Below are 27,837 nucleotides of genomic sequence, written 5' to 3'. Positions count from 1 at the left end.
ACACACAGACACACACACACACACAAAAAAAAAAAAAAAAGAAGAAAAGAAAGACTACAGTTGAGCGAGAGAGCGAGAGAGCGACTGAGGAGGGATACAAAAGAGTAGAAAAGGAGAGAGAGAGAGAGAGAGAGAGTCAAATATTTGGTTCCCATCCCAGACCCCCCCACCCAGTCCACCATCGCCACCACCCCCCCCCCCCCCCCACCCTCCCAGCACCCAAAAAAAAACCCTAACCCTAGATTCTCCGTCTTCCCTCTCTCTCTGCTTCGCCCTCTCCCCCAAACCCATCCCCGCTTCCCCCCCCCCCCCCATTCTGTGCGCCACCGCTGCTGCTGCTGCTGCTTCTTCCTATGATTCCCTGACTGACTCGTCCCCCTCCCCTCCTCCTCCTCCTCCTCTCCCTCTCGCTCTGTACGTGCACCTCTCCCTTCCATCATTTCTGCTCTTCCTTTTCTTTCCCCCTTTTATTCCGTGCTTTGATTTCTCTGGATTCCCCCCCCTCTCGAATGCGTGACGACTCGTTGCGGGGAGCTTCTCTGATTCTCCTTCGCCCCCCCTCCCCTCTCTCTTTAGCTTCTCTGCTTCTTCATTTCTTTTGCTTTCTTTTGATGGGTCGGGTCGGGCGTCGACATTCTTTAATAAAAAACAAAACTTTCATCCTGGGTTCTAGCTTTTGTTTGCTAATTTGCACTCCCTAGTCCCTCGCGGTGCTCTTTTTGTAACCTGTGGGATTCCTGCTTCGACTGCATTTCTCCTGCTTTACACTGATCTCCAGTGCTAAATTGCTGAATGCGCGCGTAGTTAGTGCTAAATAATGCTCCTTGAAGAATCGACTGGAGGCGATGTGTTTGACCGGAACAGAATTATGGCTGCTCGCGTTTTCTCTATTTTGTTGTCCTCCATCTCACTGGAGTTTACCTTTCCCCTCTGGCATTGCAGATGCTTCTTGCTTGCCCCGGATTCACCATTTGACTGCTTTTCCGCGTCACCGGATCTTTTGCGCTGGAGCGATTAGGGGTACCCGGGACAATGTCGTCCTTGAGTAGGGAATTGGTGTTTTTAATTTTGCAATTCCTGGACGAGGAGAAGTTCAAGGAAACGGTTCACAAGTAAGTTCCTTCTTTTCCTTAGCTATTACTTCGTTTTGACCGCCCTGCTTTGGTGCTGATAGTTATGCCAGTAGAAAATGGCTTTTATCGACCTTTGCTGCTGTTCCGTTAATTTATTCCGCTGTGGTGCCTTCTGAGGGGAATTTGCAAGTCTCGGTACATAATGACATTGTGCGCGCTTGTTTTCTGAGCACTCCGTTCGTGTTTGTGAGGTGGAGTCGTGTTCCTCTTTTGCTTCTTAACATGGGCCTATAGTTTTCGCCACTGTCCACAATCCTAACAGGGTCCACCGAAGTGATCCCACCATGTCTGCGTCGAATTGCAGTTTTTGTCTTTGCGTTTTATAATGCATTTGTCACGTGTGAGTTCTCTCAGGCTAGAGCAAGAGTCCGGATTTTTCTTTAACATGAAGCACTTTGAAGACCAAGTCCAGGCAGGTGAGTGGGACGAAGTTGAGCGCTACCTATCCGGGTTTACCAAGGTTGAAGACAACCGTTACTCCATGAAGATTTTCTTTGAAATAAGGAAACAAAAATATCTGGAAGCTCTTGATAGGCAAGTCTTCTAATTATACACGATTCTCATCTTTCTTGGATCAATGCATCCCGATGTGCGACAATTTACTGGTGTGATTTACTTTGATCTAATCGTCCCCTTCTGTATATCAGGCAGGATCGAGCCAAGGCTGTTGAGATTCTAGTCAAGGACCTAAAGGTTTTCGCTTCTTTCAATGAAGATTTATTCAAGGAGATCACTCAGTTGCTTACTCTAGATAACTTCAGGTGGACCCTTGTTTTTCTTTTTGTTTGGGCCAATTTTGCTGCTTTCCTTTTATTTTCCCGTGCTTGCTCGACTAATTCATTCCCCCGACGGTGCTCTTTGACAGGCAAAATGAGCAGCTGTCAAAGTATGGAGACACCAAATCAGCTCGGAATATTATGCTTATAGAACTTAAAAAGCTTATCGAGGCAAATCCTCTTTTTCGTGACAAACTTACTTTTCCCGCCTTCAAAAGTTCAAGGCTTAGGACCCTGATAAATCAAAGGTTGTTTCACATCTCGTCTGTTCAATTGTTTTTTTTTTTTTTTTGTGGTGTTTTTTCCCTTTGAAATTTGGTATATAATACTTCAGTTAGCACAACAGATGTTACATTCTTCTTTCTTCCTTTCCATTTCTGTGACTTGAGTGGTTTTTTTGGTTGGAAAATACAATGCATCGTGCCGACGAGTTGCACCTTGTTCTCTTGTATGAGAATTGTTCCTCAAGTGGTCTTCGTTTTCTTTCAGTTTAAACTGGCAACATCAACTTTGCAAGAATCCTCGTCCAAATCCTGACATCAAAACTCTTTTTACTGATCATTCATGTAATCCTACTACAAATGGTGCTAGACCTCCTCCTCCTACCAATAGCCCTCTGGTGGGACCAATTCCTAAAGCTGGAGCTTTCCCACCCATAGGTGCTCACAGTGTAAGTACCCCATATCACCTTAAATGTGAGAGCAAAGCTTTTGTGAATCTGTACCGAGTCTTGCACTTCTGTTGAGCAGCCATTTCAGCCTGTTGTCTCCCCGTCTCCTGGTGCTATAGCTGGGTGGATGTCAGGTGCTTCTATGCCTCATCATACGGTAGCAGCTGTCCCCCCTGGTCTCGTGCAGCCCTCTGGTGCAGGTGAGGCTTTCTGTTGGCATCAAAATCGTTTTATCTGTGGCTCTCTATTATGTTGGTCTTCATGCGATTAGCTTTTGTTCGTTGTGTGAAGCTGCATTCTTAAAACACCCAAGAACCCCCACCGGTGTAACGGGTATGGATTATCAGTCAGCAGAATCGGAGCACTTGATGAAGCGCATCAGAACAGGCCAGTCGGATGAGGTGTGTATGAGTTGGACAGGGGGACCCTTTTTTCTCTCTATGAAGGTTATTCGGGATTTGGCATTGTACAGGTTACTATTGTCGTTGTGTTTCCCGTCTGTTTAAGAAGGCGAATTTCACCCAGCAGTTCTTTTTACAGGCATCCTTTTCAGGGGTGACGCATACTCCAAATGTTTACTCACAAGACGACCTCCCCAAGACCGTTGTGCGGACCCTCAATCAAGGATCTAATGTCATGAGCATGGACTTCCATCCGCAGCAACAAACTATACTTTTAGGTTTGTTTTTACGGAACCTTTGCCGTTTTTCTCTTGATTTTTTTTATTTAAATTTGAGAATTGCCCCTCTGAGCTTATGCAACACTTGAGTGGACTGTAGTTGGGACAAATGTTGGCGATATCAGCCTTTGGGAAGTCGGGTCACGGGATAGGTTGGCACATAAGCCTTTCAAGGTTTGGGATCTGGCAGCTTCGATGCCTTTGCAGGTACTTTGTTCAATTTTTTTGGACAGGATACTGTAATGGAATACTGAGAATAGGCATGAAAATCAACGTACTCATTTGACTTGGTATTTATTATGCTCCCAGACAGCATTGTTGAATGATGCTGCAATATCAGTGAACAGGTGTGTTTGGGGGCCAGATGGACTGATTCTAGGTATGCAGACTCACGTGGTCCTCTTCTGCAGATTGCCTCTGTTGGCCTTCTTTCCTATTTTGCGGTTTCATTTTGAGATTACTCATGCCATGCTTCTATTTATTACGTTATAGGCGTTGCGTTTTCTAAGCATATCGTTCAGATATACACTTACAATCCAACTGGAGAACTGAGACAACACTTGGAAGTAAGCTCTACAACCTTAATGATATGTTCATTTCAAGCAAGGGAGCAGTAAGTGGCTAATGGCGACCTATCTTGTGACTCAGATCGATGCTCACACCGGTGGCGTAAATGACATTGCATTTGCTCATCCCAACAAGCTGTTGTCCATTGTGACCTGCGGTGATGATAAGACAATTAAGGTATTTCCTTGACGGCGATGCTGGCTTGTTCGAGGAAAATTTGGGCCTTCTGGATTTAATTTGGTTTAACAGGTATGGGATGCTGCAGCGGGACGCAAGCAGTACACTTTTGAAGGGCATGAAGCTCCAGTATATTCAGTCTGCCCACATTACAAGGAAAATATTCAGGTGCACCTGCTTTGAGAGCAGTTAGCTGCTTTCTACTTTCTTGGCTTATACTCTTATCATTTCAAGCAGACTCTATTACCAGTTCTTCCGATTTAGTTTGTGCAGCTGGTGAATTTATTTTGATAGCAGTTTCCCAGAGTCCGTCTATGTAACTCACTTTTTCATTGTTGCAGTTTATTTTCTCCACTGCCATTGATGGGAAGATAAAAGCTTGGCTGTATGATTGCCAGGGATCTAGAGTGGACTATGATGCTCCCGGTCGATGGTGCACCATGATGGCTTATAGTGCGGATGGAACAAGGTAGCATGTTGCCTCAGAAATGCTAGTTGGCTAGCTGTTTCTTCATGAAAGACAGGAACCATTTTTGGAACACCTTTGGTTCATGTGGAATCTCCATGCCAGTACATTGTTTCTCTCCATCTCTTGTCTTGGATGAAGCCCATGGAAGAAGTTTTCTCAACTTAGTCCTTGGATTTGGTTTCTATGATAGTCCCTTAGCTGTTGTTGATGGGGGATCTTATTGCATGCTTTTGGTCTCTTACAGCCAAGCTCGACCTAGAAGTAGCTATTGTTCAAACACATAGCATTCTATTGTGTTGGTCTTCTATCGAGGCAATATGCTGACACTAGAAACATTGGCATATTTGGCTTGGCAAGCGCTTGCATTCGCAGTGATCTTAGTTCTGTATTAATGCTTTCTGCTTCAGTTGATCATAAATGGTATGAAATTTGGATGTCCATCTTGCAGGCTGTTTTCATGTGGAACCAGTAAAGAGGGTGATTCCCATTTGGTCGAGTGGAACGAGACCGAGGGTGCTATAAAGAGGACATATTCAGGTTTCAGGAAGCGTTCCTTAGGTGTTGTCCAGTTTGACACAACAAGGAATCGTTTCCTAGCTGCTGGAGATGAATTTCTAATTAAATTCTGGGATATGGATAATGCCGGCATGTTGACGGCTGTTGATGCAGATGGCGGGTTGCCTGTTAGTTTTTTTGCCCCTTTTATATAGATGTGCAAATTGATAACGTAGCTAGAATTGGGAATTCAGTTCCTTTTATTCATTGCAGGCTAGCCCAAGACTTAGATTTAATAAGGAGGGTTCTTTGTTAGCTGTCACAACAAGTGATAATGGCATCAAAGTTTTGGCTAATACGGATGGTATGCGCTTGATAAGGATGCTCGAGAGCAGGGCTTTTGAGAAAAATCGAGCCCCTCCTCCTGATAATTCTAAGGTAGCTCTATCCAACCCCCCCAGATGTCAAATGTCGGGTGCATTACCTAGCAAAATGGAACTAATCCGTTGGTAATTGAAGTGTGGCTGGAAAGCTGCTTTGGTCCCTTAACATGTTGTTTATGTTCTGTGTAACATCTTTTCTGTGTATTTTTGGCGTGACAGTGGTATCATAGGTTTATCAATGACTCTTCTAAATGCTGCTTTGTGATCTCAGGACAGATGTTCTTACTTTCCTAAGTAGGATAATGTTATCATTGTAGCGTTAACGAAATCTCGGAGATGATTTTTGTTAGTCTCTTGTTTAGGAAGCCTGTTGAATTAAGGAGTCAACATCAATTAGAATGGATTGTATATCTTGAGCAAGAATGATTGAGCATCGGTGACCACTAGATGTACCTGACGGATTTGTGACATCATCACATAGCTGCAAACGTGAGAAGAATGTTTATTTCTTATTATGATTCTTCATTTGATGTCTTTCCACTTGGACCTTATGCAGTCCTTGGTTATAAATACTCTCGGCCCTGCGGGTAGTGTCTCTGCTTCAATTGCTTCAACTCCTGAACGACCTGACAGAGCCCTGCCTGTTGTATCTATCAACAATATAGTAAGTCTCGAATTTTCTTATAGATTTGATAGAATACGGTTATTGATTCTGATTTCCACACAATACACTACAGGGAACAATGGATAGCAGCAGGCTCGTTGATGTGAAACCTCGAATTCCTGATGATGTCGACAAGATCAAAAGTTGGAAAATTCCAGATGTGGTAGATTCATCTCAACTGAAAGCTGTGCGATTGCCTGACTCAGTATCTACAGGAAAGGTAAAATGGTTTTGGGCTGTAATTATCGATAAAGTCTTGCTCTCGTGCTCTTGGCTTCAAATAGGTAGGAGTGTCCATGGTTTTGTATCAGTGGCTTTAGGTTCTATGTAATTCATCAATTTGTATTATGGATCCAATCACATGTTGCTTAATGAAGATATGAGGTAGGAACTTATTTCTTTTAATTAAGATACAAATTAATTTCATTATTGTGTTCGACATGCCGTAGTAGCTCGAGTTTCTGGTGCAGAAAAAGAAAAAAGGCGCCTTAGTTCGATGGCACAAGAAACATCACCTTCAGGACATTAGGGTGTTTTATTTATGCCGGGAATTTTTTTTTCAATACTTACGCATTACATCAACTACAAGACCAGAAACTTGTAGTTGAGGTACAACATTTAAGATAGAATAGCAAGATCGCTCTCTTCATAATGGTATGAGTTATAACTTCATACTGGGGATATCTTTACTGATAGAAGTAAGTTGTGCTGTTTTGCTTTCACCATAACTGCGTGAATACCAGGTTGTACGCCTTATCTACACCAACTCTGGTCTAGCTCTGCTGGCTCTTGGCTCCAATGCAGTCCATAAGCTTTGGAAATGGCAGCGCAGCGAAAGGAATCCTTTGTTAAAGGTTGGCTTCTCTTACCTATGTGCGGTTCTCTATACCAATTTTCTGACATCTTCTTTACGCTTCTCTGATTGTATATTACCTGCTCGCCTTTGAAAACTTCCAGGCTACGGCCCATATTATACCACAGTTATGGCAGCCTCCTAGTGGGACTCTCATGACAAATGATGTCAGTGACAGTAAACCAGCAGAAGATTCTGCTGCATGCATTGCTTTATCTAAAAATGACTCTTACGTAATGTCTGCGTCTGGTGGGAAGATTTCGTTGTTCAACATGATGACATTTAAGGTTTGTTAATCCATATATGACTTTTGTTTTCAATTAATGTTTTGTATCTTTGTTCTTTCGCACACTCCTTAGTGCATTAGTTTTTCTTATTGTTAGGTGTGATGCATCATTAAGTCCTTTACAACACATTTTTCTGGCTGCTTCTCAGGTTATGACAACATTTATGCCACCTCCTCCTGCAGCCACTTTTTTGGCATTTCATCCACAAGACAATAATATAATTGCAATAGGCATGGAGGATTCCACCATTCAAATTTACAATGTCAGGGTTGATGAGGTCAGTTTCACTAGCAATTCCTTTCCTCCTTTACAAGTTTTTTGCAAAATTACTTTTCGTCTTCTTTTTGTGAATAATACAGATGAATGCAAGGAATATCGTGTAAATGTTGTGTGTTGCTCTACTTTAAAGCTTTTTTTGAGTTTGTCATGGAGCTGTCCAGCATTCCTGAGATTTTCATGTCTTTTTTTAGTTGCTTTTTATGTATTGGGATATTACAGTTATTTACCTAGTTTTGTGTAAGGCGGGGTTATACTAGAGTTGAGGGAGAGACTAGGTTTTGTTATGCATCAATGACTGAAAATCCTGACCAGAATTCTAGAGTGGAGTTCATGAACTTGACCTTTTACTCTTGGGAGCTGGTTATGGAAAGGGAATTATTCATGTTTGCTAATGATGGCAGGTCAAAACCAAACTCAAGGGACATCAGAATCGGATAACAGGGCTTGCATTCTCTCAAAATTTGAATGCACTGGTCTCTTCGGGAGCTGATGCGCAGGTAACAGGCTAAATAATCGATTAGTCGAACCTAAATGAAAATTGGTAGAGTTTCGCTTTAGAAAGATGTTTCAGGTGCTTATGTCCTTATTCAGGGTAACGAAGCATCATATCTTCCTTAACTTAGAAAGGATGCTTTGCGGATCAGAATTTTTACTCTTCCGTGTGCTTTATGGAATTGAATTTTGCATGTTTTCTCTTCATTTGCATGCGATAAGGTCATGCATCCATCAATACCCTTCCATAGTCACATTGAAAGCTACTATGAGTTCCAGTCACATATTAACACCTTTTTTACACGATTGCTGCTGCAGTTATGTCTGTGGAGCATTGATGGATGGGAAAAGAAGAAAAGTAGGCCCCTACAACCATCCCCTGGTCATCAATCCCCACTTGTTGGAGATACCAAAGTCCAGTTTCATAATGATCAATTACATGTGCTGGTTGTCCATGAAAACATAATAGCTGTGTATGACAGCAAGCTTGAATGTTTACGTTCGGTAAGTTCTTGACCTTGACTGTATTCTTACATTTGTGGACTAGTACAAATTTGATTTTTGAAACGGATATTGGGGTTGGGAGCTATTGAATACTAAATGGTGGTAATAGAGTACTTAATTGGTCAGCGCTACCGAATTCGCATTCCTCACGTTAGAACCTTGACTGATGCCTTTCCTCTCGAGTTATTACCAGTGCTCCGATCGTCCCTTTTCCCCCGAGTTCACTGTGAATGGGAATTTTTCGAGGAAGGCAGAATACTGTGAATGGATATGACTGATGAGATATGAAAGCTAAATAGCAAAATATGAACAAGAATAAAAAAATTAGATGAACTCCTTGATCATCGATTTGGTTAGGCTGGTTGGGTCCTTCATTGATGATATGCAAAACGATGAATGACTGCTGAATAAGCCCACTTTTTGTCTATAACAAGTATATGTATGCTAAGCTGAAAAGTCCAGGGTCCCTCTTCAACACTGTAGAGAATGATACAATCTTCTGGTATGGTACGTGGTAGAAAATTCTTCGGTTTCAGATATACGCAGAGAATAAACCCTTTAGATCTTTTGTTTTAAAGGAAATTATGATTTACTGTAGTTTATGTATGTGACATAATTTCCCAACTTTAGTAATCTCTTCTCTTGTTTATCCCTTCTTACAGTGGTCTCCAAAAGATAATCTCAGTGCCCTCATTTCGAGTGCAATATATTCCTGTGACGGCTTGCTGTTATACACTGCATTTTGTGATGGTGCTATTGGAGTTTTCGATGCCGACAGCTTAAGATTGAGGTGTCGAATTGCCCCCTCTGCATACATAAGTGGTTTTTCTGTCGGGTAAGCGTAGGAGATTGCTTCGACGAAGTATTTAATCAGCAGTAGGTAGGACTGTGAGCTCATCCGGAATATTTTCTCTTGCAGCGGTGCTTCTGCCTATCCATTTGTTATTGCTGCTCATCCATCAGAGGCAAATCAGATTGCTCTCGGCATGAGCGACAGTGCAGTTTATGTGGTCGAGCCATCTGAAGTCGAAGCGAAGTGGATCGGGGGAGGTACTTCCTCACAGGACAATGGATCGCATCCCTCGAATTCATCGAACCATTCACTTAGCGGCCAACCATCGGAGATTCCTTCGAGGTGACCTGTAGATGAGCGAGTGTCTAGGAAGTGTATTTAGGGACTATCTAATGGGATTATTAGGGAAGCAGTTAAAAAATTTTTTTGGCCCATCTTATGATGATGTTCAGGTAATCATTAACGCGTTATATGTATTCGTTGTAAATCTTTAGCATGTCCCATAATTATTCTTACAAAGAATCCCGGTTAAGTTACGTCTGGTGGTGGTCTCAGATGTCCTATGTCGAAACGCAGCCGTGTCCGCTTAGCTCGTGATTCCGAGCAAGGAGGTCGGTCGGGGTTCAGTTTATGCTCTCTGCATTGGGGGTATGTAGAGAGATCGGAGACGCCAAAAATCTGTGGCACAACCGGCTTAATTGACATTTTGCGGTGAGGGAAGAGGGAATGGATTGGACGGCAGTTCGTATGTCCCAAAGAGAAAAAAAAAGAAAGTCTCTGGGATGGGTGGGGCATGAACATTACAACCCCAACATGGAATGAATTCTTGGTGAAGAGTGCTCAACCCAAACACGAATGAGGAAAGTGTATAACTCTTGGAGCTCAAATGGTCCTGGATTTCAAAAAGCCCAAAAAGCTTCATGTTAAAAAAGCCCCCTTCAAAACTCGGACCTTCAAATTCATTCCATACGCGTAAACGAGAGAAAAGGATACGGTAGAAATACAATAACATAAATTACTCGCCTTAATGGTTGAAATTATCGTATCTCTCTCTCTCTCTCTCTCTCTCTCGCTCACTCATCAAACTGGAAGTCCCAGAATTATAATTTTACTTTTCGGGATACGACTCTTTCGTGTGGATCAGAAGAATTCGAGATAACGTGAAAACAGATTTTGAATGCCTATCGGTAAAAAAGTAAAAAAAAAAAAAGTAAAAAAAAAAAAGAAGATAAAAGAAAAGAGGGTGAACCGCAAAAGAAGATGCCAACTCCACCTTCCTTTCCCTACGATTTCAAAGAAAGAGTTAAAAAAAAAAATTTATAAAAAAAAAATGAGAAAAGAAAAGGGGAAGAGGAAAAACCGAAAACAGAAAGTGGAAAAAACAAGGTGGGGTGGAAAGATATGAAAAATCCCCAAATCTGAAAGAATGGGGGAAACCCTAGCCCTAATTTCGATCGCTCTAATCCGGTCGTCCAGTCATGTTCAACCCCCCCCGCCGATCCTCCACCTCCATCCCTCTCTCTTCTTATTCTCCGGCGGTTGAGCCATTTGTTCCTGCATCCGTCGCCATCCACAGATCTGTTGTTTTGCTTCCCAGGCATAGAAGAGACTGAGCCCTTCTCGCAGATATCGTTGCCATTGGGGTGTTTTTTTTGGGTCCTTGGCTCCCTCGGGTGATATCCGATCTCCAAATCGGGAAGATGGAGAGTTCAGGGGGATCGGGCGATTGTGGAGTGGGGCTGGGGCTCGGGGTGGGATCCATCGTCTGGGTCCGCCGCAGGAACGGCTCGTGGTGGCCTGGCAAGATACTCGGCCCCGACGAGCTCTCCACTGCTCACCTCACGTCCCCCCGGGCCGGCACTCCCGTCAAGCTCCTCGGAAGAGAAGACGCCAGTGTGTAAGCTTCCCATTCCTCTGGTCGTTTGCTTCCTAAATTCGGATTATTATTTTTTTTTAATTCTGGGGCATGTCGTGTTTTTTTGAGGTGGTCGACTCGTTTACGTGATTTCCGCCGTCCGTGAATAGCTGGGTATTCGAGATATGATTGCCTTGGTTCGAGTGTTTGACATGGTCCTCGTGTGTCCATGGTAATTTCTGAATCAGGAATTTACTTGTCATTGGCTGAATGTGGAAGAAACAGCGTAATATATCATCTCTTAAGAAACAGCGTAAAGGAGTGAGGTTGTCTTTACAAGTGGCGTGTGGAAGGTTTTTTTGGGTGTTCATGACTTGAAGTGCTAATGTATGACTCCTGGAATTGCTATTAGAGTATCATTTGTAAATTACAAGGATTGCATGGTCATGGTTATGTTGATTTACCTTTGGTGAAATTCGGCGCATCTCCTTCTTTGGGTCACAGAATACAGAAGTCCTCTTAGTGAAGCCCGTGATGTACTTAAAGGCTGCGCTTTTGTAATACTGTTTCGTCTGTTCAATATCTCTTCACTCTGGTTCATCCTATTTATGTTTTATCTGCTAGAGGCTGTAGACACTCAAGGACACGCATGTCTCTCCTGCTTTTAGGATTTTGATGTTGATGAGTTTCAATTTAGATTTGTTACTGAGCTTTGAGGATCAAATACCATGCTTGTTGCTATTTCCTCCGACAAAATATGTTTGTTACTAAATGCTGTATTGTTCGTGAATATGGTTGTTGTTCTCCTATTTTTCATCTGAGTGGTTATGTGCCTCTTCTATGATTGTTAGGGATTGGTACAATCTGGAGAAATCTAAGCGGGTGAAAGCTTTCAGGTGTGGTGAATTTGATGAGTGCATTGAGAGGGCAGAATCCTCTCAGGGCATGCCAATTAAGAAAAGAGAGAAATATGCTCGTAGAGAAGATGCCATCCTCCATGCGCTTGAACTTGAGAAGGAAATGCTGAAGAAGCAAGGGAAATTTGATATTGAGTCTAAGTTTGTGGGAGGTAATTCACCCACTTCTGCCAAAAAGGGTTTAATTGCATCTTCAGAAATCCTGGAAAATGGCAATGATGAGCTTGAAAATCCTGTGTCACCTCATTTTACCCGGAGATTGGGAGTCTCGGCTAAAGACAACTTTATGAGTGGTTCTTCATTATTCCTAGAAGACAAGGTTGGAGAGGAGGTTAGGCAGGACGATGGTCTTCCAGAAGGTGTACCCAGGATGAGAGGCTTGCAAGATTTCGGCCTGAAGATTGCCCCCTCAAAGCGTAAGCATTCAATGACGTGGAAACCTAAGACGGTGAATCGTGATGCTCATGCTCAGTCAGGTGAGGATCTTAGCATTGGAAATGGTAACATTCTTCGGAGGGAAGAAGCATTATGTGATGATTTCAAATTTGTATATTTTCCGAGTCAATTGATTTGCATCGTGCTCTTTCAACATGAATCGAAAGATTGAACGCCCGCATTTCAGGACTCTCCCGCTTAACTATGAAGTTATTTTACTTCCTTTTCAGAATCTGAGGAGGTGGGTGTTTTCCGAGCAAAAAGGAGCAAAATTGTGTACTTTCCCACGGGCCTTTCTGATTCTCTGGATGATAAAGAAACTCCCCGTGGCAGAACGGAGATTTTGCCTTCTGTTTTGCGAGAGGGTAGCCGTGATGCTAATCTGATGGCACAGGGTACCTCCGGGATCTCTGAATCTTCTGATACGGGTTCTACGGAATCTGATTTATCTGATTCAGAGTCAGATTCTTCAGAAACTGAAGAGGATGCTGATGAAGAGACAACTTCTTTTTCAGGTTACTCTTCTTTCAGATTACTGTTCCCGTGTCTATTGTGGTTGCAATGTTTGTCAATTTAGATTGTGTATGGATTTTGAAATGCTGGATTCGGTATTATTCCATAATTTCCATGCCAGACAATTCTGCAAGAGTGCATTTGTAGTCTTCAAATGCTTTTTTTTTTTTTTGTTAAGTAAGGGCCTGAGACTGCATTGTTTAGTTGGCATTAATCGTTTTCAGCCCTCGTTGGATGTTTATTGGCAGTCATTTTTTAATGTTTTTTATCAGTTGTTTTTCATGGGCTAACAACACGGAGCTATTTTTGCAGAACCAGAACGGGGTCCTTTTGGAATACATGAGGCACGAGTACAGCATGATAGCATGAGCAGTGAGGAGCCGGAAGACTCGGCTTTTTCTGGCGATACTTCTCATTTGTTTCCCCGAGATACTATCTCTGCTAATGAAGCTGTGTCCAAATGGCAATTGAAAGGGAAAAGGAATATTCGCAACGTTGCTAAGAGGCATTCAGATGCTACAGAGGGAACACCTTCTGATGGAAGGAGAGTCAGTTCTAGGCGAAGGGCACCCATATGGAGATCTGGTGAGTATAGAAATTATGACTTCACTTTTGATGACGATGATGAAGAGAAGGATCTCGAGAATGAGGTCTTTGGTTTGGATCATGAATACATATTGACCCCTAGAGCTGCATCTAGAGATCGAGGTTTCCGCAGTTGGAGCATGGTTGGTTTTGAAGACATGTATTGCGAAGGGGAACGCTATAATCCTGTCTTGGTTGGCCAACATCAATTAGGTGGGAACGGTAGAGGCATGTTGGTAGAAGTGGATTTAAAAGTCCATGTTACCTACCAAAAAGGACGGGTGCCAATCATTTCCATGACTAGCAAGTTAAATGGCAACTCAATTATTGGGCACTCAATCCAAATAGAAGCAATAGAAGATGGTTCGACTGAGCATCTTTTACCTGCAAATTATGACGATGACGATGGAGCAATTGACTCTAATGGCATAACGACAGTTCCATCAGCATGGAAGACCGCTAGGAGGACAGCTAATTTTCGAATCCCACGTCCTCATCGATCATCAGCATTTGATGGTTGTGAAGATGGGGGAGAGTCTCTCCTTTTTGGTCAGGAAGGAAGATCACAGAAGAATGTAAGTGCAGGAAATTTCGGTCGCAAAGGTGTCCTCGTGAGGAAGGCCTTCCCTCAGGTTCCTCCGCCTCAGTCTGATAAGAAACTTTCAGGAAAATCTTCCAAGAGAGCAGGCTTGTCATCTAGCCAGAAAATAAGAACGCTATCTTCGATTGCTCTTGAGCCAAATCTAGGTAACAAGTCCATGCATGATAGCTTCGACTCTGCCATTGTTGGAATAATTAAGCCGAATTCATCGGGACCAACCACAGTAGCTTGCATACCTGTAAAATTAGTATATAGTAGGTTACTTGAGAAGATTAATAGGCCGCCATCTAAAGCAGTTATGAATGCAGTTCGATTCAATGGTGAAACAGAGAAAAGCGGATCATAGGTACTTGTATATTGCGTATTTTCAGGTGCAATATCTATACCCTAACAGAGTTTTTATTGTTTTCCCTTGGCGAGTGGCAGAGATTTTGGCAGTGAATAAAGCAGGTAGATAGCGACAATTTCTTGTCTCCTCCGTACTAATTTTCTTTTACCATAAAGGCATAAAACACATGCTTATGTGGTTCAACTTAGTGGGCGAGTGCTTTTGCCGCCTTCTTTTTTCCCCTTTTTCTCTCCGCTTCTGAGTTGCTGAAAGGTCGCTGTGGGTAAACGCCGTATTCTTCTAAAACAGCGCGTTTGGCTTCAAGTGGGTTCTGATTAAAGCGTGAACAATGCGAAAGTGATGTCTCAGGGTTACCTGTCTGCGTTTAAGTTGTACATACATTTGGAATTCAAAGACCAAACTAAGAACACGCTTCAGAAAATGTCTCGTAAAATCTATTATGAACACAATCTGCTTGCAAGATGACATGGACCTAGACTATGGAGCTTCTTAATTTTACTTTACGAGCTCGCATCAGTATCAAAACAGTAATAGTCACGTTTGCTGCCCACAATTTAAAGTTCGAGAGCTTGCTCGCTGCTCCCATCCATCTCTATCCCTATACCTCTTTGCACATTTTCTCCAGTGGCTTCACTTTTAGTTGCATGAACCTCCTTTTAACTGTTCTTGAATATGATAGGATCTGTTTCAGATCAATCATAAGACTCATTCTTTGTTTTCTCTTAGGTTGCCCATAGACTGCGCATATGCATTGCATATACACTCCTAGAGCTTACAAGTTGAATCGTCACCCCAAGTACTCCATATGCAGAAAAATTAAAGTAATGTGAGCTTCAGTGCGGACACTCTTTTACTCGCCAACAGCAACAAAAGGAATCGCCCTGACAATGGGAAAAAATTGTATTAGGTGTACGATATGCACGAAGAGTGACAAAGGGTCCTCACATAGAAGTGGAAGAGTGTATGGGAAGAGCAAATACCATCCACCATGCCTAGAGAAATAGTCATTATCCAGTGAAATAGCAAGAGCAACCGCCACGGCTCTTTCTGAAAGGGTCAAAGGCCGAGCAACTTCCAACTCATCTACCTGCCAGAAAGAAGTAGATGAAGATCAGGGAAGATCTGAGCACAGATGATGCCTTACGTGCCACTAATCTGGTGTGCGATCTTTACCACACTAGCTGGGCCAGTCTTGGAGATAGGATCAGAACTTCCAAAGCGGATGACATACTGACCAGCATCGGTAAAGATCTGGAGAGAGTAAATGCATAAAAATTGTCAATAACAGAAATGCAAATGCATCAGCCGTATAATCTGAAATTGCCACACATCTTAGATCCATCAGATCTTTGCAGCCGGTAATGTCACTAAATTTAGAAGGATTTTAATGGCACTCATGAGCTACATTTAATGTGTTTTGAGGTAAGTATTGTATGTTTCAAAGTCATGATTTGTAAAATTACCAGATTTTGTTCACTTTCAGCCACGAAACGAGAACATTCACACAAAATTTTTCCATATAATGTCTTGTGTGAAAGTGTCAGACGGTTGTTGCAAGACCAAATTATATTGATCTAATATTTCTATCATTTCGGCCGAAATTTAACTATAGAAAGAGAACCTATAGACAAAAATTACTAATTAAAAATAATAAAGGTCCATATCACAGAAAAGCCACGGCGATGCTCAAATATATGTAAAACGATGAGCACGACAGAGATCAACACTCTGCAAGGGTGAGCAGGCCCAAGGCCCAGAATTTTCAGCGAAATTGGAAGGAGCAGTGTCTTCATCAAACTTCCTCTACAATACAGATAACTAGAAGGGTGCAGTAGACAATTGACAAACCAATCAGTTAAAGATCCATACACAATACCAAGCTGCTTATGCAGTTCTCTTCTGCTGATTATTGTCAAAATCAGAAGCTATTATTTGCTACTTATTAATACTCCTGCCAGCTAAAAGAAGAGGGAGTTCAAGAGACGGGGCATTGATACCCAAGAAAGCACCAATCATATTCTTAGTAGGACATCTAATTTATAACTACTTTGATCCTACTGCACCAACAGCAATTGATTGCACTAAACCAATACTTTTTCTTCCACAAAATGTCTCACTGACATCACTTCCATATATGCAATAATCACATTGCCTAAGAATCTTATTTGAAAGGTTAATGGATCTGTGAAAGCATGTTGACACCACATCAATTACTATCCATACACCTCTGCAACACCAGAGCTACCTGCTAACAAGTGTAAATTGACGCAATTGAAGAAACCACAGATAGACTAAGGACAACAAGCCTCTATAACATAACAAAGTTTGTTCTGAAGACCTATGTTTCCTAAGAATAATATTTTGACATTGGGTTAATTACGTCTCTCTCTCTCTCCTAAACACGAATCTAGAGAGAGGTTTTGCTACAATGGACTCCTAAGGTGATGTGCTGAGTCTGCTTTTCATCTGTTTACTAAAAGAAGTCCGACGGTTTGAAGAAACCACAGATAGACTAAGGACAACAAGCCTCTATAACATAACAAAATTTGTTCTGAAGACCTATGTTTCCTAAAAATAATATTTTGACATTGGGTTAATTATGTCTCTCTCTCTCCCTCCCTCCCTCCCAAACACGAATCTAGAGAGAGGTTTTACCACAACAGACTTTCCTAAGGTGAAGTGCTGAGTCTGCTTTTCATCTGTTTACCAAAAGAAGTCCGATGGTTGTCCTATAATAGCATAAAAGTTAATGGTTCTAAATTGCACGAAGAAAAGTTTAAGGACTAAAATGTATATCCGGCCAGTAGTATAAGTAACCATTTAATGATTGTGAAAGAAAGAGACATCTGGTCCAAAAGATCAACAGCTTAATGTTCAGAACTCAATGGAAAAGAAAAAAGAACCTCGAAACCAAAACCCCTCCAATCACGATCTATTTGAGCCAATACTTTGCCATCTATGTCCTTCAAAGTAAATGTCCAATTCCAAAAGCCAGGATTTTCCACCACTGCAAATTGCTGGTTCCTACGAAGAATTATGATAAACTCCAAAGTTAAGATAGCACATAGCAAACTTGAAGATGTCTCCCTTTGGAGTGAACTCTAGCATTAGCGGGTAGCCATGACATACCATATATGAGTGATAGAGTTATTGCCATAGATAATCTATAAAAGATAACCAACTGGTCACAGGGAAAGATAATCTGTAAAAGATCACCAACTGGTAGAAGGTATGCCTATGCTACCTTATATAACAAGATAAAAAGAATGCAAGTAAAGCCACGTGCAAATGTAACATCACTGAAGAATATGACCAGACGAGAACTAAAAGCCTTAAAAAGCCTTGAGGCAATCACAGTCCTTATAACTGGGGGTCGTAAAAAATAACAGGAAATCATTAAACAAAACTGAACCAAATCGACATACCAAACAGACACCTTTGCCTTGTTGGTTTATGGGCTTGATATTAAATTGCAAAATAGGAAATCGATAGATTGGTTTAGATTTTGGTTTGACTCTTTGCAAAGGATAATCTAATGGCATTTTGATTTTTTCCATGTAAGTGATTCTCAAGCAAAGCCATTTTGCTTTCACATCACAAACAATGTTTTAATATACTTTTTGGATTTTAAAACATTTCTTTTCATATGCACGTCGACCTTTTGCCTTGTTATCTTCAGCTTTAATCATATAAACAATATGTTTCTCATTGTCCACGGATTATAGATGATTAATTCAGTTTGATTTTCTAATATGATGTATCTTATCTTTCTATGGTTATGATGAACGTTGAATCTCATGGTAATAGTGAAATTCATGTTTAAACATTTGAAACTGGACCAAAACGAAAACAGAAGATACCAGTTTGGTTTGGGATGTGACTTTATGGATAAGGTTTGGGTTTTAGTTCAGATTTTTCTAAATGATTAGTTTGGTTCAAATAGATATCTTGACCAAACCGAACCACAAGCGCGCCCCCTATTAACACATTGTTGCGACCAATCGCAGACGTTAAGGGAGACAAGGTAAAAAAAAAACTTGTTAAATCGCAAAATTTATTAAAATTCGACCAAGCACCTAGTCATGGGGGTGACAAACCCACCAGCACCCCCTGGTCAACCTCCGGCTATGAACATAGACACTAAGCAACATGGACTTCGAGGGGCGAGACAGATAATTTTATTTAAAATTCCAGTGTAAAAAATTTTCTTTCTGAGCACGGGCACCACCAGCCCCACTAAACAAGTTTATCTGAAGAAGGTCTGTGATGTGCAAAGGACAAGCCATTTCTTCCCAAAGTTAGAAAGTAATGATTGAATAAGATCATAAGATCATGGAAGGAGATATGGCTTGCGGGCCCATGTGACTGGCAATTTATAAGAAAAAGGAACCACATAAAGGAGCAGTCAATCTTACCCTAGATACAAATCATACACCCTCTTCCATAGATGCCATCGTCTGTGAACTACGCCAACTTCCTAGAAATTTGAATCCATGCATGTTTCAGAAGACACAATGATTTTTGCACAAGCTCTGTAATACTAAACAGCAACCTCTGTGTGACTGATATACCTTACCGTTAACCTCTGCATAAATGGAGCTGGTAATCCACCAGAAAGGCCGGCGGACCTGAGCATGATAAGCACAAGCCGTGAAACATCTGCAACTTATGACATGAGAACTACATAACAAGCAGACTAGTATGATTTTTACAGTTTATAGATTTTTACAGTTTACAAAGGATGAATCCTACCCTGAAGAGCTCGCTCCCCATGGCATCGGTTATGTATGCAACAAATGGGCGCCTTAGGCGAAGCAACTGATAAAAAGCATGAGAAATGTTAGTCCAGTTGTACTGCTGATAGTTGAGTATAAAACATCGCAAAAGCAAACAAGGCGAAGCATTACAGATTTAGCAGTTTTAGGCCCAATAGTCCTAATATGCTGATTGCTACAATCAAATGCAAGTTCAACAGGAACAGCATTGGGTTATAAATCCATTAGTAGCACAGCCAGAACATGTTGAACCTTCTAGGATAACATCCACACTGTTGCTGAACCACTGCGAGAGATGATACCCTGGTATGGGGTTGCATAGGTCATACTCAAATACGTGTAGAGTGTTCCATGGTACTGAAGTTACTAGGCCTTGGTCAACTTGAGCTGTTTTAGGGGTTACCATGTTCCTCTTAGCTACCAGAATTCATTAAACCATATAAGTTCAACTTACGATCTGGTGGCACCATGAGTACAGCAATTACAAGACCATGATCTGCCACATCAATTGCAAGACCACGAGTACAGCAATTACCACGAGTATGGCAACCAACGGGATGCTTGTCATAATAAGGAGCATCCTCAATTTATACCGCTAATCCACTACAGATATCTGTGCATGACCTGACTCCAACACCTCCACCAATTCCAATTGTCAACATGCCACTTATACTGACAAAGTGGAACTCTAGGGAACAAGGAGTTGGCCTAGTGGTGGTTCAGTTTTGCCAAGGATCCTAGAGACATTGGCCTCTGCATGTTCGGGTGAGCGCGAACACGTTAGAGAGAGAGAGAGAGAGAGAGAGGAACTGCTTGATGTTGCATTCGAGCTCACCAAAGCTAATCCATGCTCCATTGATCATTCTTGCGTTTATTAATGGGCTTTGGGAATTGGCAATGAAACATCCAAATTGCCAATCATTCACTCTCTCTAGAAATGGTAAATAAAAGATTCCCCAACAATAAATTGGCCATTTCACGCGTCCTTGGTCTTTCACAAATCCAAGTTTTTTCCTTCAAGCTCAATCTCAAATTCATTGGGACATTAGTTGCAAAAATATAAGAAAAGTCATGGCTTGATGTTTAAAATTTAGGAACTATACATTGCAGAAGTTCAACATGAGAGCGACAATAAGTACTATGCCCGATTAACTCTTCCAAAGAATGAAAAAAGCCTTCTACTCGGTAGACAACGTATATACCTGTCTGGCAAGGAAGTTGCTCTGTTCACGTATAAAACCTACAGGCTAAAGCCAATTAAAACGAACAATATCTTGTTAAAATTTAAAGTTCGATACACAACTTAAATTAAATAATTATAATTCCCATCTAGATGGCCACTCACCGACTGAGGGTAACAAACATCCACAATTGCATATCGATTCTCCTGCAGTTTTGGACAACCCAACAAAAATTAAGGACAAAAAGCTGAACTTAAGTTTTGCCAAGACCCGACAAAGCAACAACGGCCTCACCATGAAAGTACTATAGTAAACTCGTCATTCCAAATCCACAAACAAAAAATGGACATAGCAAAGAAAACAAGCACATAGACAATTGCCCATCTTCATAATAATGGCCAAGCACTAGACAAATTGGTGAAAAACTTCGATCACCAGAATATGGCCAATCATCCACCAATAATAAGGGAAACTATCCACCACAATCTCTCAAATCTTTGCCAATGGCAATGAACTTATGTTGGTTACAAGAAATGTAGTTGTCTCCTCATAATGTGAACATAGTTCAAAAGTGCAATTTCAAACTAATAAAGGGCCAAACAGCCCTTAAAGAAACAATTTACTAAAACTTATCAAGAAAAAAATCAGTGCTCTACAATAAGCATCACGAAGAATTAGCTGAGGTAGTGCAGAAATTGCCATTCACCATGGAAGAAGCATCAGACAGGATCTCAATATGATATGCATCTGTGTTAGGATGCAGCAGCATAAAAGTATCCATGCTCCATTTCCTCCATTTAGACTATTGAACTATATAAAGGACATATTCAAAATGACACACCAGATACATTCCGGTGACCAAACACCCTGACAATTTTTATCCTTGTAATATATATTTTTTTCAAATAGCTCAGTGAACCATGGTCAAGACATGTCGATAGTAATGGAAGTGGAGGCACTGCAAAAGTACAAAATATACAGGTCAGGCAATGTTGACTGGAGAAGCTTAGCTCGCGGCTGCCCAATTGTAGACACTCTTGTTACATATTGTTGATAGTCGACGCAGTTCATAGGTCGCCAGACCGATGGCAGACCTTGATCATTTTGTCAACTAAAACATCAAGCAATGTCAAACACAATTTGTTGCCAAAAACAACTTACACTTCTAAAATGTTGGCATCCTATTCTAGGATGTGAAAGTCTATGAACTGTCCAAGCAATAAAATGAGAAAAAACTGGTATATTCTTCTCAGTTTCCTGAGAAATAATACTGAGTCTACTTACTTTACAAAGTGAATAACATGTAACTAATCACTCTGTCACAATTGGTCCAAGCCAGATAAGGATGGGGTAAGGGGAAAGAGATTGATTTGAAGAAAGAACCTGCTCAAAGCCGAATACGAGGTTGGCCCACTCTATATCCCTTGTAATCAGCAAATTGGACCTGGCAAGAAGAGGTGCAACATAGGCCTAAAAATTCAAATATAACTCAAGTCATTCCCCAATTACTCTGGACTTAAGGAAGAAAAACCTTTAGTAGCTGAAATTTATAGCACAGAAGGGAAAAAGAGTTGTGGCACTACCCATTGAAATACAAGCACGCATATGTTGGCTAACCAAAAGTAGGACTGACATGAAGCCATTTTTCATTTAATCTTGAGTCATGCAACACCACATAGATTAACAGCACCATAAGCCCACATGAGGGATAGGTAAACAGGCACGTTTTAACTATGTTGTCCGTCCTGCTCTGCCTAGTGGGGTCTCTTTACTAAGGCCATACAGTACCACATGCATGTATTCACACACAGGCACTCAACAGAAACAAGTAGAGATAGATGCTTCAAATGGTCAAAAGTCCACCATAGAGAAAGCACGGACAATGAGTCTACATGATGCAATGCAACGATTTGATCATAAAATGGCAAGTCAAAAACTTAGCACCTAAGGTTAGCAAGATAAATTGATGGCATGGCAAATAATGACCAGGCTTCACCTCCTCTGGCGATGCGGGCTTTAGATAGCCAGTAACAGATTGGCTGGTAGGTGGTTGCTTCAGAACCGTTCCACCAGAGCCTGATTCTTTATCGCCCGATAACCTCTCAGATGCATGTCGATCAGCTACTTGACCATAACTCTCACACTTCACCAATCTTGCTCTGCCTTTGTCTTTAAGGTTCTTCATTTTTTTCTTATCAGCTACCCATTGCTGTACAAAGAAATCTCTACCCACTTGAGATTCATCCGAAGGAGTTCCTCTAACCTGGCGAGATGAGGTACTGATGTTCCGTCCCAAAAAGAGAGAACTAGCTCCTAACCCGCGAGTCACGGTGAATCCTCCCGGCACATCTCTAGTCAAGTCGAGAGATTTTGGACATTCACCAGAGACATCCCGGTGCAGTTGCGGGGCACCCATTACGCACCCACTTCGAAGTTGACACAAATGACGGACCAGAAACCTTTCAGCGACGAGACTAGATTGGTGAATCCCGTTCCCATACTTCAGTCTCATCCCAATGGCTGTATTGAACGTAGCAAACAACTTATGACGACCCATGTCGATCGTCGACCCCGCAACAGTCCCAGACAGCCTGCGCAAGCGCAAATTTCGCGTCGGGTGAGATCATTCACGCAAGGGCGCGGCATTCAGATTAGGGAGCGGGGTGTGCATTGAATTGATGCAAGAGATGAGTAGAGGAACGTGCAAAGCGAACGATCGAATACCCAAAACCAAACCACCGCTCGAACTTGCCGGAGAAATACGGATCAAAGCGAAAGAGGCGAGCAAATTCGTCGTCAAAATGTTGGTTACCTTGCGACTTCTCTTCGATAATCTTCTTGTTCGGACAACGGCACCCCCTCTCTTGGGTGTGTCCTCCTCTCGTCTGACAGAAAGCGAGAGAGAGAGAGAGAGAGAGAGAGAGAGAGAGAGTCTTCGTCTTCGTCTTCCTCTTTGTGAAGTTATTAATATGGCGAATTCTCTCGTAGGCTGAGGTGGCATTTATAAACTCTATGAGCAATTTTATCGAATTACTCATCACTCCTCACTTTTCCCAATTTGAAAAGTTTTACTTGCCACACATTCCAGATCAACAGATTACTAATCCTTGATTGGTCGAAATTTTACCTCTTCTTATCACGGAAGCTCGAGGAAATGCTAGTAACAGTTACGTAATTTTATTGCTTCTCCCCTTTCGAAAAGTTACTGAGCCATAAAAGGGTCACTAATTGTGATCATATTAAAAGCTTCTTGTTCTTCTTCTATCGAAATTCACTAACCATGTCGAAGAATTAGGGGTGACTGATGATGGGTTGCGATTGTGAGTGTAAATATCGACTCCAATAAGAGAGTTACCGATCGGAATTATTAATACGTGGAATTTCACTCTGCATGAAAATGTATCGACCATAATGCACAAGTGAGCTGTTGGAGCAATTGATTATAGTGAAATCTACCCCTTTAATACAAGAAGTTTCCAAACACCCCGAAGAATTCAGAATACAGCTTTGCATTCCCCTGACTATTTGTGAATCACTCAGCCCATTTCCTTGCAATGCTTCAGTATCTCCTGCAAGTCGCAACAAAAGGGAAGCACAAAACAGAGAATCACATCCAGATACATCATGTATCGCACTGTCTGCGCATGTACAACATCGCCACACTCAAAACCATCTAATCCGCTATCGAGAAAATGTTTGACGTGCTAAATGTAGACACACACACACACGCAGTTAGGCCTACGCTGGTATACCGTTTCCTTCTCAAACCGAAACATTGAGGATGAAGAATTGTCCTAGGCAGCTAACATTACAAATAAAAGATGTTCTTTAAAGCAGATTGCAACGCTACACTTCTTATAATGATGGTGGGCAGCCACCGAGAGGCGTATCCCCATGATCTTCACATATACATCATGTAAACTGCCGTCTCATGTAGGTATCTTCGTGTACGAAAACAGGATCTGCCCCGGTTTGAGGAGGGAATTGCGGATGTCCCATAGCCACGCCTCCTTGATTAGGCACAGGCGCGTTGCCCCAGCCTTGGTCGGTGTTATTTTTGGCTGAAGTCAAGGTGAGATATGAGATCAATCCAAGGGCAACTGTAGCAAGGGACAAGAGGGCACCTCCTGCGAACACACCGGGTTTCACGACATAACAATAATAATACCCGAAGTACATGCTATCCACACCATGCCGGTTGTTTAGCGCAGACGCTGCTAGCAACAAGAAGAACGCGATGACGAACGTGAACCTGCATGTTGAGGATAGTAGACAGTAAACATGCATAGTACCGTGGGCAAACAGTTTATACTCTGAACTGCAGCAAGATCACAAATTATGCATTAAATTCATCACCGATTTGTACTACAATTGTATAACTAGTGCAATCCTCAACCTTATTATTAAGTATGCTCATGTCAGAATCTGGCCTGCCAAAACTCTCCTCTATACTTACGATCTATATAGGAATAGTTCTTGAATTAACTCTGCCACTCGCACCAATCAAAGGCATTGTTGACGACTCTGCTAAACCATAAATCTGTTCTTTAGATGATTTAACATCCGTTAATCAAAGAAATCCTTTTTCGATGTACATTTATGCTATTGACAACCAAGAATATCCAGTTCAATCCTCCACATGAACCGTGTTCCAATGAAAGCAGTCCGGCAATGCAAGATAGGTGCTGGTAGTTGATTGCTTATCATTATTTTCACCCTTCTTTAGCGTCATCCAATGGATTGTCATCCACCAATGTCTCTGATAAACCAGAGGTAATACAATATTGTTCGATGGGAAGAAGCTTGAAATTCAACAAAATTTAGACAAGGTTGTTGCTAGTTAGTTTACCATCCATTACATCTCTCCATATAAGAATTACGAGTCTGACAGACTTAACCAGACAAAAGTATAAAAGAACCTGATGAACAAGTAAAATGACAATGCAAGTATTTATAGCAGCATGGAGGAGCAGTAGGCATATACTCACAAAATAAAAACAAAAGAACAAAAGAAGAAATTGATAGGGTCTAGATTACTAGGTGCATTTTCCATCCAAATATGCTGCCTACCATGCAGCGCATCCACATATTCCAGACACCATCACTCAATAAAAATGCCAAATGTACACGAACCCCACAAAAAAGACATTGTAGTGAAAATTTTACCAGGAAAGAACGAAGCAGATAACTGCAATTGTCCCACTAGAGTTCGATGGATGAGGGTTTCTTCTGCAGCAAAGGCACCCCGTTGCCATATTAATGATCACTTGGGCGATCATGAGAGCTAGTACAGCTGTTAAACCAAGACCCAGAGCAGGACTGCTTGGGTATTCACACCGTATAGAACCTACCGACCGCACTTCAGAAGCCTACAAGTCTCAAAAGGTAATAAACCGTTATACACATGAGAAAAAGAATAATATCTTCAGCTATCTATCAAGAAAGTACCATATTTAGCCACGGGGTGAGAGAAAAATATCAACCAGTGAAACCAGGCACAAGATTATATGATTTAGCGTCAGCAGATATCCAGAGCAGACCAAAACAATCCACTGTGAGAAAGCAGAAAACTAGGACTTTACCTAAGAAAGCACTGGGACCTAATCTCAGACATTATGATAAATTCCAACAAGTGATTAAAACAACTGGAATCACCTATTCACAAGACCACCAACAGGAGTCCTCCTACGACAACTTACTCCTACCGAATAGAATAAAACTAAAAAGGAATTGGCATATTTCTAAGGAAACTGGTCATAAAATGCTCAAGCTCTCTAATGGATTGAATCTGACAAGTTACATAGTGAAAGGACATAATTTCTCTGCTTTTATGGGACATCCAATGAAATAGAAACCATCTAGGAAGTTGGGAGAGATTTCTGATATTTTGAGTTACATTCAGTATATGAATCCTTGGACTTGCTCTCTTTTACCTTGATTCTCCGTCCACTATCACGAAACAATACATCTGAATGCATGTACTCTCTTAATACAGCATGGGCTGCTAGGGTGCCTATTGAACACCAGACTATTTACTGCTGAAAAGCAATCCATCTTGCCACAATATAGCAATGGAGCAGAATGCCAATTATAGTCCTTCAAGGGCACTCAGATGGGCTCCCAGGAAGTGGCACAAGTAAACTTTCCCTGAGCAGCCATTACCAATCCCAGTCAAACCATGAAAACATTCCCAAGTGTATCTCTTAACCAAATGAGACGGCTTAACCATTTTGTTTGCTAACATAACCATCATACTGTCAATCAAAACTAAAATGGGACGGGTTCACCATTTTTTTTCTGCGGCGTATTAGATCTTACCCAAGTCCCCAATCCCGGACACAGCCCAGACATAATTTGTACATTTAGCAGTTCACTTCCTAGTTTCTAACTAAGTAATCCACCTCAAGCCATATGCTTATCTGGATAAGCCTATAGAAACTGGACTCGGCAAAATCTTTAAGAAATGCAAATGGAATTCAAAAAGCAAGTCACTCCTGGCTTTAGAGTTTGCACCAGCAAGAAATTGATACAATATATAAGACTTCTAATAAGCACCTCGGCAAGGACCAGATAGCATCTTTCAACTGAGCAATCTTTCAGAAAAAGGAAATTCTAAAAGGACGTACAATGTTGAAATCAAACACCAGTCACTCAAAAGATAGCGCAAAAACACAAATTAACAATCCATACCCATTTCCCCGGTGGCCACTACAAAAGGGAGAAAAAAAAATCTGAGAGAAAAGAACATAAAATTGCGCCGGAAATAGAGGGACTCCAACTGAAAGGCTGGAAACTCAAATATCTAACACAAGCTCACGGCTCAGCGAAGAACTGCCTCCTAAACAACAAGAAGGCAAAAACATACGAGAGGAAACGTTTCATAGCAATGTCAACCAGGGGATTCAAGTGGACCAAACAATGAAAATACCAAACCCGCAATCCATCGCATATTTCTCATTCAAGACGCGGGCTCTAACCTTTATCTTGGTGGCCTCAGCAGCGAAACCTGTAGCAGCTGAAAGCAGCCCCAAGAACCCCACAACCCCACATATTATCACACCCTTCCTGTCCATCTCTCTTCAGTATGACACCTCACTAGTGAGGAAATCTTAGAAGTGCAGAGCAGGTCAAGAACAGAGTAGCAATATCAGTATTGACTCTGGGTGATCTGTGGGAGCTGAGGCTTTCTAAAGAAAGGAGAGAGGAGAAAACAAGGGAAGACACGGGGAGAGACTGAGAGAGAGAGAGAGAGAGGAGAGGAGAAAGGAAGCGAGAGTTCCTAAGCAAGGTACTACCCTCCTTTTAACAAGTTTTAAAAGCTGCTGATTGAATAATAAATAGCTCGCAAGTGAAACAACCAGATGGATTGGTTCTCTTCTTTCGTGGACCGGAGAACTTCTAAGCA

General features: G+C 41.6%; 4 protein-coding genes across 7 annotated transcripts; 2 read left to right on the top strand and 2 right to left on the bottom strand.

Annotated features, from left to right (window-relative positions):
• Positions 1–399: 399 nt before the first annotated feature.
• Positions 400–9,753, top strand: LOC115683156 (protein TOPLESS-RELATED PROTEIN 2-like). 2 transcript variants are annotated; one of them, XM_056304254.1, is made up of 26 exons: positions 400–414; positions 943–1,112; positions 1,488–1,671; positions 1,785–1,894; positions 1,999–2,157; positions 2,501–2,579; positions 2,659–2,779; positions 2,871–2,980; positions 3,120–3,258; positions 3,359–3,465; positions 3,568–3,637; positions 3,751–3,824; positions 3,907–4,002; positions 4,075–4,170; positions 4,344–4,471; positions 4,920–5,154; positions 5,240–5,404; positions 5,906–6,013; positions 6,087–6,233; positions 6,757–6,867; positions 6,971–7,153; positions 7,302–7,430; positions 7,834–7,929; positions 8,243–8,428; positions 9,091–9,263; positions 9,348–9,753. In XM_056304254.1, exons 2-26 carry the CDS (start codon positions 1,033–1,035, stop codon positions 9,565–9,567), a joined length of 3,306 nt encoding a protein of 1,101 aa, XP_056160229.1. In that variant the 5' UTR covers positions 400–414; positions 943–1,032; the 3' UTR covers positions 9,568–9,753. The 2 variants fall into 2 exon arrangements, with proteins under 2 accessions (XP_056160229.1, XP_056160228.1); XM_056304253.1 differs by lacking the exon at positions 400–414 and having other exon boundaries at positions 2,399–2,579.
• Positions 9,754–10,870: 1,117 nt separating this feature from the next.
• Positions 10,871–14,537, top strand: LOC115683160 (uncharacterized protein At1g51745). 3 transcript variants are annotated; one of them, XM_030607600.2, is made up of 4 exons: positions 10,871–11,118; positions 11,973–12,469; positions 12,659–12,943; positions 13,254–14,537. In XM_030607600.2, the coding sequence occupies exons 1-4, from the start codon at positions 10,922–10,924 to the stop codon at positions 14,471–14,473; spliced, it is 2,199 nt and encodes a 732-aa protein (XP_030463460.1). In that variant the 5' UTR covers positions 10,871–10,921; the 3' UTR covers positions 14,474–14,537. The 3 variants fall into 3 exon arrangements, with proteins under 3 accessions (XP_030463460.1, XP_030463459.1, XP_056160145.1); XM_030607599.2 differs by having other exon boundaries at positions 10,872–11,118; positions 11,928–12,469; XM_056304170.1 differs by lacking the exon at positions 10,871–11,118 and adding an exon at positions 11,197–11,308 and having other exon boundaries at positions 11,928–12,469.
• Positions 14,538–14,805: 268 nt separating this feature from the next.
• Positions 14,806–23,381, bottom strand: LOC115683166 (altered inheritance rate of mitochondria protein 25). The gene is made up of 12 exons (XM_030607607.2): positions 23,245–23,381; positions 22,429–23,023; positions 21,816–21,902; positions 20,597–20,638; positions 20,454–20,498; positions 19,229–19,294; positions 19,048–19,104; positions 18,892–18,953; positions 17,380–17,500; positions 15,650–15,727; positions 15,457–15,563; positions 14,806–15,357 (listed from the first exon to the last, which is right to left on the bottom strand). The coding sequence occupies exons 2-12, from the start codon at positions 22,987–22,989 to the stop codon at positions 15,327–15,329; spliced, it is 1,257 nt and encodes a 418-aa protein (XP_030463467.1). The 5' UTR covers positions 22,990–23,023; positions 23,245–23,381; the 3' UTR covers positions 14,806–15,326.
• Positions 23,382–24,032: 651 nt separating this feature from the next.
• On the bottom strand, positions 24,033–27,837 carry LOC115683182 (uncharacterized). Its single transcript, XM_030607626.2, has 3 exons — positions 27,410–27,837; positions 25,599–25,801; positions 24,033–24,684 (listed from the first exon to the last, which is right to left on the bottom strand). Exons 1-3 carry the CDS (start codon positions 27,503–27,505, stop codon positions 24,345–24,347), a joined length of 639 nt encoding a protein of 212 aa, XP_030463486.1. The 5' UTR covers positions 27,506–27,837; the 3' UTR covers positions 24,033–24,344.

Source organism: Syzygium oleosum, unplaced genomic scaffold (assembly GCF_021117445.2).
Source record: "Syzygium oleosum isolate NSW1041296 unplaced genomic scaffold, Sole_v2.1 Sole_v2.31, whole genome shotgun sequence".
Classification (NCBI taxonomy): domain Eukaryota; kingdom Viridiplantae; phylum Streptophyta; class Magnoliopsida; order Myrtales; family Myrtaceae; genus Syzygium; species Syzygium oleosum.
This window is presented reverse-complemented; position numbering and strand designations above follow the sequence as displayed.